Source organism: Lactuca virosa, chromosome 1 (assembly GCF_052849685.1).
Source record: "Lactuca virosa cultivar CGN04683 chromosome 1, Lactuca_virosa_CGN04683_v6, whole genome shotgun sequence".
NCBI lineage: Eukaryota > Viridiplantae > Streptophyta > Magnoliopsida > Asterales > Asteraceae > Lactuca > Lactuca virosa.
Window position 1 is genome coordinate 258773432 of NC_136426.1, and position 10618 is coordinate 258784049.

The following is a 10618-nucleotide window of genomic DNA, read 5'->3' on the forward strand; positions in this document are numbered from 1 at the left end:
ATGGCTTGGATTTCTTTCTTCGTGTACATTATCCACTTTTTCTTGTTTCTAATGACTCGTAGCTTATCATGCATTTGTTGCTCGAGTACCTTATTTTCCACATTTATTTCTATGCACTTTGCTTCTTTGGCTTCTAACATCTTCCCCGTAGTTTCGGAGATGCCCCAAGACTTACGACCGGTCGAAGGATATTTTCAAAGAATAACTTAATGACTTTTGTTTTGAAATATGTTATGAATTACTTTTGGTTTGAATTATGTTCGACTCCAAACGGATTTAAAAGGATTCTAAATATGAGTTGTAGGTGAGAAATCATAAATAGTGAGGTGAATGTTTTATGATAATAAAATAGTAAAATGGTAGGTATGAATTTGTTAGTCTAATTTATTATAGTGTTAGATGAATGATGTCTCATAACTTTAGAAAAATACATTTTTACAAACACAAATACATTTGCAACAATGTTTAAACGACAACTCTAAAATATCAACTACAAAATATAATGTTCGGAAAAAAATTGTTACGTATGAAAAAAAATTATTATGTATGAATAAACATTTTTTTTAAAACCAAAAAAATTTAATTATTCTTTTTTTAAACACCTCCTTTATAAGTATTTTCAAACACATCTTTTAGTGTAATCAATATCCCATAAATTTATAGATTTGTAAGAAACATTATTATATAAATTGAAAAAAAGTTTTAACTCAATTCCATAAATAATTCTTCAATTCTTTAACCCCGCCCCCATTCGCTCCGACCTGAAAATATTGGCGCCAAGGATTCACACCGTAGAACACGATGCATAGCTTACTAGGGTTTCATCCTCCTCACTTCTCTGAGGTATGTTCTTTCTCATTTATCGTGTATTTTTTGTGTGGATATCTCTTTTCGTTCTGAAAATTAGGTTTGATACATGGTTGTAGATTTAAGTATGCGAAATATATTTCTCCTATCTTATTACAGGAAGCAGCATGGCTTCCGGGTTGGCTTCAGTCTTCCTCGATAAGGGAGGCGAGCAATCAAGCGTTTCAATGTTCTTCAGGGCAAAGGCTCGAGGTAGGATTTTCTTCTTGTTTTCCCCTTTTAGTTTCACTTTCCTCCTTTCAATTCAGTGTAATACTTCACGATTATCGTTAAACTGAAAACACCCACCTATACAAAACATATTTGTTCGTTTTGATTTGCTTTGACATTCTCTTATTATCTCAAATCAGAAGAAATACACTTCGTCAATCTGAATCTTCTAGGCAAGTTTTCACCTCTAGAAATCATGTGTTTGATTAATCAGTAAAGTGCTAGGAGTTTATGAGCGTTGTTCAAAATTATAGAATGTTTTGAACTTTCTGATTACTTCTTTATATGCACATATATCTAATGGATGTTTATTATTATAATGATTAGGACATTGGATGCCTTCAGCAAAACATGAATACCATAGAAAATGAGAATTTGTGTGATAATGGTGTGTGTAAGAGTTTCCATTTATTTTTATCTGGAGAAGACAACTCAACCATGAATTTTCCTTCATGTTCTAGCAATGTAAGTTTCTATTCATCATTTTCATCTGTGTTTTACTTAAGATTATTATTTTGAATTTTAACAGTTTCAGTTTCACTTCTCAGCATGAAATTCGATTCCATCTTCATCTATCATCAAATGAAGAATCTCAAAATTTATCAAATCCAACTCCAAGTAAATCTCAACTACAACCTCTTCCAGTTCCAGAATCCAAAGTTACCCCTGAGGAGAACACCCAAAATCCAAGTCCACAGAAGGGCAATTCAGGAATTTCCAGTCATGAACCTTTAAAGGGGCAAAATGGGAAAACCCCGAAATCTCATAAAGTTGATATCACAGATGCAGTGGAACTAGCTGTTGCAGCATCAGAAGCATTAATAATCCACGAGGTAGTAAAAGATGAACCAAATTCACAACTTTCAACCCCTTCATCTGTTCTTGAAGCTGCAATAAGGGTAAAAAAGGCACGATTGGAGGAACTTAATGATGATTTTGAGGAAAACAATGACAATGAGTATGAGGTTGACTTTCTTTCGGATTTGGATGAGTTGACCATGGCAGATGCATATGAAGATGTGGGATTAACAGTCAGTGGTTCTTGTTATGAATCCATATCTCATGTTAAAGATAGTTATGGAACCCTAGAAGCTGAATTTAGTTCTATTTCCACAAAACAAGAGATATTATCAAAAGAAGGAATTGTTTTAGAATCTATTGAAGGTGATACACATAAAGAACATGATGCTGATCTAGGGTGCGATTTTGATCCCATGTTTAGTTGTTCTGTTGAGCAACCTGATTTTTGCACAAAAAAGGTAAATCAAAGATCTTTAAGCAGATTTTTTTATATGTTTTATGTATAAAATTTGTTGTTAAAGTTGAAAATTGAAATAAAAGTTTATTATGGTTAGCAGGTTGTGTTAGAAAATGAAGGCAAGATGACAAATTTGATTCAAGATAGATTTCAAAGCCGTTGGTTTGGTTGTTGGACGTGTAAGGTGAGGGGTATTTTGGGAATTTCTTTTTCTAATTTAATGGACTTAATGAGTACAAGTTTCTTGCTAATCAGTTTTGCTTCTTGTTTTCAGAACGAAGTTGGGATTCCTTCAGTTACAGACAACAAAATCCCTGAAAAACCATTTGCTTTAAATGAAACAAGTTTTTTCTCGGAATCTGCCGATATTGCCCCTGATATGAATTCAGCCATACAAAAACAGGACAATACTGTTTCTCAATCAACCATACCTCCTAAAGATATAGACACACACCAGAAAACTACCAATAACAGTAATTTTCTTTCCCATACTGCCCCTGATATGTCTCTTAGTGTGTCCCCAATGGAGGACCTTTTGTGTTCTGTTGTTCCTTGCAGCTTTTCTTCCGATAATACCCCTCCCCATGTTAATCTCCATAACCCAAAAAGCGTCTCACCCCAAAATACCGATAATACCCTTCACCAAGATAATCTAAAAAGTGTCTCACCCCAAAATACCGATAATACCCTTCACCAAAATAATCTAAAAAGTGTCTCACCCCAAAATACCGATAATACCCTTCATGAGAATATTTCAAGTCCTATACGAAGACATGTGTCCTCACTTAAAACTTACAGCATCTTACCACATCCCCCTTATGATCCATACTCGGTGAACAAACAACCTACACAAGATGATGTTGAGAAAAAGACCAAATTACCCTTGGCTACTATAAATAAAGAAAATCCCGAGTTATTTCCAACCGAGGTTTTCAGAAAGGTGAAGTCCAACATCAAAAGCTGTGTAGTTCCAATGAGAAAACGTGTCCGTTTTTCAGAACCCGAAATTATTCACACAAAAAAAACCCGAGTCACATTCACATGCAAAAAAACGCGTTTATTCCAAGATCTTAAGTTTTTAATTACGGGTTTTTCAATCAAGAAACATAAAGAAATCAAGAATCTAATTCAAAAAAACAGTGGCATAGTTTTAGATGATATTCCATCTCCTCCATCTTCAACTTCTAGAAGACAAAAAAAATTCTCAGAATATCGACTTCCTGTGATTTTGAGTCCCAAAAGGCTGCTTACAACCAAGTTTTTATACGGGTGTGCAGTCAACGCGAGTATTCTCAAAGTCAAATGGCTGTTTGACTCAGTCAACGAAGGATCAATCTTACCACATAAGAAATACATGATTTTAAAAGAACAAGTGATTAATTGTAGCATGATAATTGGGATTCGGATGCCAAGTAGATTAATTTTCCAAGATATTGCGATTATGCTTCATGGGAAACATGATTTTTGTATGAAAATGGAGAAAGTTGTGAGGCATGGAGGGGGGTTGGTGTTCAAGTCGTTTCATTGGTTGGTGAAGAGACTTGAGACAAATAGGGTATTGGTAGGGGCGATTGTTGTGGAGGGCGAAATCGGTATTTCACGTCAGTTGAAGCAATGTGCGGTAGAGCAAAAGATTTCGGTGGTCCCGTTTGATTGGATTGTGAAGAGTTTATATGCGGGTAGGGTTCTTCCTTCACTTGAAGAATTCAAGAACCCATATAGAGTTCCTTTGGAAATGAGTGAAGAAATATAAATCTTCAAATAAATGGGGTGTTTGTTTGTTTGTTTATTGTTATTATTATTTCATTTAAAATGTATTATAAATTGTATCTTTACATGAAACGAATATTGGAGATGTCCCTGAATTAGTGTTAATTAATATGTTATGCATCGGTACTTTTTTTTTTTATATTATTTTTTCATTTTTTTAATGCCAACCATGTATAAAAAACAAAACTAGCAAGACATTAGAAAAACAATTACATAAAGTCTAGAGGATTTTGAAGCCAATTTAACCAAGCAAACGAACATCTATGGTTTCAATTTGCAAACCATAAAAACAAAACTCTTGAATCGAGTCAATGATTTCACTTTTTGAACACCATATTATTCCTAAACCTCCAACATATCAAATCGTAATACAAATGATCGCATCAACCACCATTTTCTTCCTTGATGACATTAAACTATTATTCATGGTATTAAACAAGCCAACAACCAAATATATACCCAGTTAATCAAGATCAAGCCAAGAAAATATAGCGTTCCAAGTTCTCGCTGTCACTTAACTCCTTATGAAAAGATGATCAAATTGTTCTTTGCTAAGGTCACAAATTGGGCACAACACGAATGAAAATCCATATTTCTATTTTCTAAGTTAATTCAAGTTAGAATTCTATTCCTTAGAACCCTCCAAATAAGAATATTTACCTTTTTAGGGACAAAATGATTCCATCTAGTTTCCTGATCCAAAGACGATAAGACCACTTCATCAATCCACCTCCTTTAAGTTTCCAACCATAAATGAGTCATCTTCACCAATTTCGTAGCACCACCTATCCGTTTGATGATTCAAAGAAACATTTTAAATAACTTCCATAAGGGTCGAAAATTGTACAACTTCTTCACCCTTGTGATTAATATCTCCAAGACCGGTTCCAGTCTCCATTTACTCTTCTATCAACAATCCTTCATTCTTTATGTTTCTCTAACTCGAAAATTCATGGAAATCTAGAATCAAAGGAATCTCCGATCTATCTATCAATCTAGAATTTTGTAGACATCTCATTACCAACTACTTTCTTGAAAATAGAATCAACCACTAAGCCCCGGTTTAAAAGCCGAGAACTGGAAGCCAAAACACGAGACCAAGGGTCGGACCCAGTATAGCCAGAGCTGCGAAAACCCCCACTAGAACAAAACAACTGTTAAATGACTTTAACCCAAAGAGGGTTGTCATTATTTTAAAATCTTCACCGCCACTTCTGAATAAGAGGAAGATTAAAGGCAACTACACTACCAATATCCAGCCCACCATGTTTTCTATCAACAAGAACGACATCCCATTTAATCCAAGACATTTTTCAATTGTCCTCATCCCCTCCCTAAAAAAAGTTTGCACATGCTACTTCAAGAATTTTTACAACTCGAACAAGCATAAGAAATAAAGACAAAATAGATACCAAGAGACCTTAGAACATATTTAATGAGCATCGATCTACCTCCAATTGATAGGGTCGAAACTTTCCATTTAAAAAGCTTCTTTTGGAACCTGTCAATAATAACTTTACATCCTTTCACCCTAGACATGTTAGACATGTTGCCCCATAGGAAGACCCAAATACGTGAAAGGAAACTTGTCGTCTCTACAACCCACCACTGAAGCAAAATCTTGTACGCCTCTATTTGAAACACACGCCCCATAAAGATTCGATTTATGAATGTTGATTTTCATACTCGAAACCATGTACAAATAGTGCAAAACTTGAACTAAGTTTGTAATATTATCTCTCTTCTAAGCAACAATGAAAATTGCATCATTTGCGTAAAAAAGGTGGGACAAATTCAAATTACTTTTACCAACTTGAGCCCTTAAAAATAAGTTAGCGGATGATGCATCTTCAATTGCCACATGTAACCCCTCTATAACGATTAAAAACAAGAAAGGGGACAAAAGGTCACCCTGATGAAGGCCCGTTGAATTTAAAACTCCTCAGTAGGACTCCTATTTAAAAGAATAGAAGCTCTAGTTGAAATTAGCCAGACACGAATCCAAGACCTCTATTTTGAACCAAAATTCATGAACTGCAACATTCTATCCAAAAAAGACGACCGTATCGTAAGCCTTAGCAAAATCAGTCTTTAGAAACATCAACTTTTTGCATTTTTTTCTTATACCATTCTACCAATTCGTTAATCATCATGGGACCATCTAAGATCCGTCGATCTTTAATAAAAGCAGACTGTTCATAACTAATAATCGAGTCAATCACTCAAACCAAACGTAAAGCTAGAATCTTAACAATTATTTTATATTGAATTCAAATGAGACTGATAAGGGCAAAAATCACTAACAACTAATGGGTTATCAGTCTTTGGAATTAATGTACGGAAAGAATAATTGCAACCGGATGATATTCTAGCATGAGCAAAAAAATCTTCCACAAAAGCAAAAATGTCTTCTATGAAGCATCTCCCAATAAGATTTAATAAAAGAAAAGGAATAACCATCCGGAATTGGAGTCTTGTCATTGCCACACAACCAAATCGCATCTTTGACTTCCTCAATTGTGGCACACTTTTCTAGATTGTGTCTGTTCTGCCAATATATCACCAAACCGTGGACTCCTTGTCACAACATCAATAATGATTTTTTTTTAAACTTGTCTCGAAAGTAATTAAAGAAGATCGATTTCACTCGTGAAAAATTGGTAACCCAATCTACTTCTTACTCGTATATTAGGATTTTAATTATCGTTTTAGGATTTCGGTTATCATTTAACCACTTTATTATGGCTTTAGTAAATGTTTTAATAGTTTTTTTAATAAAAAAAATGAGAGGGTTCGGAAAGATGAGTTACTTGTGTAGTGGATTGGGTACGATAGAAGAAAAAATAGAGAGAAAAAATTGATATGTCGGGTGAGGTTGGGAGGAAATGATTCCCTCCACCTTTAGGGTTTCTTTTGTATACTTACCAAAAATCATAAGTTGTTTTTCTTATGTATTTGTATTAATGGTTCTTTATGGAAAGGGTGGTGATTTTTCCACTAAAGGCTTTTTATCCTTCCACGAAAAAATTATATATTGACATTTATACCCTTAATTTTAATTTATAAATATTTAAGAGAGAGAATATATTTTTGTTTCCAAAAACTTACCATGAAGCCAACGTTTACCTCCTTCCTTCAATTCAACAATATATTAGTACCTCTTCCATGCTTTTAATGGTGGACATGACTACTACCTTGAGCATTTGCAAAACTCCGTTGCAATATTGTTCATCAATTTTGAATAATTTCCAATAATATTGTTTGATTTGGATATCAATAGTTTACAAAGTCCATCATTCATCTTCGTCAAGATTATATCCAGAAATTAGAGAAAAACAATAAAGCAGAAAAGTTAATAAACAAAGAACTTCATCAATCCGTTTATTGATTCCCAAACTCACATAACCTAATACACAAATTATCACCTTGTATCATAAGCCAATGAACAAAGATTAAAGCTCTTTCTCTACTTTACTATATTTATGATTAGAAATTAGAATATTACACATAAATCAGTAGAAAACTCAAGGTCATCAGGATCAAAGCATAATTTAAACCCATTAAAGGGTCGGTGGTGATTACAAAAAGCTTACCACCAATGTCTGCAGCCTTCTTTTTACATGTCGTATTAGTAACGCCACTGGAACGAGGATGATGATCAACTAATATGAATCAATAACTAAACTCTAGAGTCTAATCAAATGATTTTAAGAGTAAAGCCAAGCTTACAACTTTCACTTCCCGCTACTGAAAAACCTCAAAAGGATAAATCCCAACACTACCGAAATCAAATTCAAGAAAAAAAATACATAATCAAATGCATATCAATCCATATCAAAAAACAACAGAAAAACAATTTCTAAGAAGAGGAATATAAGAAGGAAGTAAGGATTACCAATTTCTCAGAACTAATATTCAAGCTTGCTTTAATTTGAAGAAATAGGAAATTGATAAGCTTGTTGATAAATTGAGCGTCTTGAAGATTGAGGTTTATTCGGTTGAGAGGAGTAATGTGATTTGTGGGTCAGAAATTGGTGCGCTTTTGGGAGCTGTGGCGGTGGGTTTTGATTCAGAAGTGGTTGCGGTTGGTGGTGGTAACCGACGGTGTGTGGTCATGGTCATTTTGGAAACATGGGATCTTACGGTGAAGACGGAGGAAGAATGAGGTTGGGGGAGGAAGACTAATTGCATCGACGAAGGATTGTCGGCTGAAGCAGCGCCTGTGCGTGTGTCTTTTGGAAACATTGATTTTCTCTCGCTTCATTATGTTTAAATTTATTTAGGGGTATAATTGTCAATTTACTGTCAAAATACGTGGATGGATTAAAGTTTACTGTGGCAGAATCAACTCCCTTATGGAAAACATTCAAGCATTTAATCAAGTTGCCAAACATATTTAATTAATTATTTCTAATTTATTAATTGGTTATATTAAATAAACATATTTTATTCAATTAATAAATAAACTTTTTTATTTATTTTGTTTTATTGTAACAAACTATATCTATGTTTTAGTTGGTAGACAATAATTGAGCACTATCATTTAGTTATAAAACCTTTTTATAGTTTTCAGTGTGATCCTATAATCTTATATATAATTAGCAATAAAAGTTTACTATTTATATTTTGCACATTTATCCAACAATATTTACGTGTTATTTTCATTTTTACATGCTCCCATTTTATTTATTTTCGTTCCTTATGCGGATGTGTGTATTTATTCCATTGACATGAATAATTATTCTAAATTATCAAAATTTTAATTAAATTGAAAATTTATTTTCTTAAAATAACTAATATATACAATTTACTAGGTTATAACTCGTGGAAACCACGGTCAACAAATTAAAAAAATATTGATAATTAAAAAACATAACCATTGACCAATGATTTTCAAATAGTTAATAATTTATAATGTTAGGTTGATTCGGATTAATATGTAAAATGTTTTGAAAATATAAACGACATTCTTTATGTATAGATTAACAAAAAAAAAATAATGATGTTGTATAATGAAAATATAAAACCAAATAGACTAAAAAACAAACTAAATCATTGAAATGCAATTGTTATATGCCGAATTAAAATTTAAGTATTGTAAGAAACATTCATGAGCACATAAAATAAATTATAGATAAAAATTAAGAATAAAATATGTTTTACTATTAATAAGTAAAAGATGTTATAAGAAATAAAATTCTATAATTTGTTTATAAATTTCTAAAACTTATTTATATACAACATTGAAAATTTTATTTGTAAATCTATTATTATCATCTAAAATTAACAATTTTAATATTTTTCTTTATTTGGAATTAAAGCAACATACATCTAAACATGTAGGAAAAGTAATTATTAGTTTATATGAGAAACAAACCAACTTTCCATAAAATTTGTTTTTGACTATGTTATATTGGTGTTTGGCGCATTGACAATTTCAAGCTAGTTGCCACCACAGTCTTCATATGAGATTTTTTTACAGACGACTCCTATGTTCTTTTGAAGGTCGGTTCTCTAATCTTAATAAGGCTAGACTTTTTTTATTACCTTTTTTGTATGGGCAATAGGTAAAATTTATATGTATGTATAAATTCACAATATATACAAATTATAGCTACGTGCCTTGAAATTACATTGTTATAATTGGTAAATATTGAATTTTTTAAAAAAGGAAGACAACAGAACCTATACTACTGCATACATGGGATACAAAAATGAAAGTATGATGCTAAAGTTAAATAAATGGTCCCTGTATGAGACATTAGACTGTTTTCAAAAAGCTGATATGCACTTGCCTCAATCAATAATGATAATCTTGTGTTTTTTTTTCTTCAGGAGCAACATATTCTGTAACTGCAAGGAGGCTTTAAGTTCAAAATGTAAAATAAATAATATATGAAGAATGAATGAGTATATATACTCTGATAATTAGAATATTAGAATACGTGGTGGAAATTTATGTCATGATTTTTTTTTCCAATTTTAGAGAAAAAAAACATTACATAAATGGTCCTTTTTTAAAGTATAATGGTATTATGGATATATTTTGAAAGTATAACAGTTTGAAACATAACTAATAGAAAAGATGCATGCTAAGTGTCATGAAAATCATGAAAAAAAAATCCTTAAAGAAAATTTTACGTAAATGGTCCATGTAGCAAATTTTGGTAAAAACAAAAAAAAAAACAAACAAACATGACATAAATGATTAATTTTTAAAGTATAATGGTATTATAGATATATTTTGAAGAACTATCATAGAATCAAGAAATTATGCAAATACAAATGCAACCTTACATGCAATTTAACACTGATAATTATGTTTGAAAAAATTGTTAAAGTAGGATGTTATTAAAAAAAATGAAAACATTTGTCTGCGTATTTAAGTATTTCGTATTTAAGTATTACTTCCCTTCTTTTTTGGCCCAATTCTGCATTTGACTCTAAGGGTGCCTATGATTGCAACAAATAGAGTTTGTTCCAGTTTTACCCTTCATCGAATGGTTATATATT

The 10618-nt window shown here is 32.1% G+C and overlaps 1 protein-coding gene and 1 long non-coding RNA gene across 3 annotated transcripts; one reads left to right on the forward strand and one right to left on the reverse strand.

The window, feature by feature from the left end:
* Window positions 1-714: 714 nt before the first annotated feature.
* LOC145166434 (uncharacterized) lies at window positions 715-4210 on the forward strand. Of its 2 annotated transcripts, none has more exons than XM_079085411.1 (6): window positions 715-843; window positions 967-1059; window positions 1405-1542; window positions 1626-2336; window positions 2433-2519; window positions 2610-4210. In XM_079085411.1, exons 1-6 carry the CDS (start codon window positions 802-804, stop codon window positions 4086-4088), a joined length of 2550 nt encoding a protein of 849 aa, XP_078941537.1. In that variant the 5' UTR covers window positions 715-801; the 3' UTR covers window positions 4089-4210. The 2 variants fall into 2 exon arrangements, with proteins under 2 accessions (XP_078941537.1, XP_078941546.1); XM_079085420.1 differs by having other exon boundaries at window positions 2436-2519.
* Window positions 4211-7461: 3251 nt separating this feature from the next.
* On the reverse strand, window positions 7462-8336 carry LOC145109183 (uncharacterized). Its single transcript, XR_013708817.1, has 2 exons — window positions 8001-8336; window positions 7462-7883 (listed from the first exon to the last, which is right to left on the reverse strand). It is a non-coding gene; the product is annotated as an uncharacterized LOC145109183 (long non-coding RNA).
* Between the last annotated feature and the right edge of the window lie 2282 nt (window positions 8337-10618).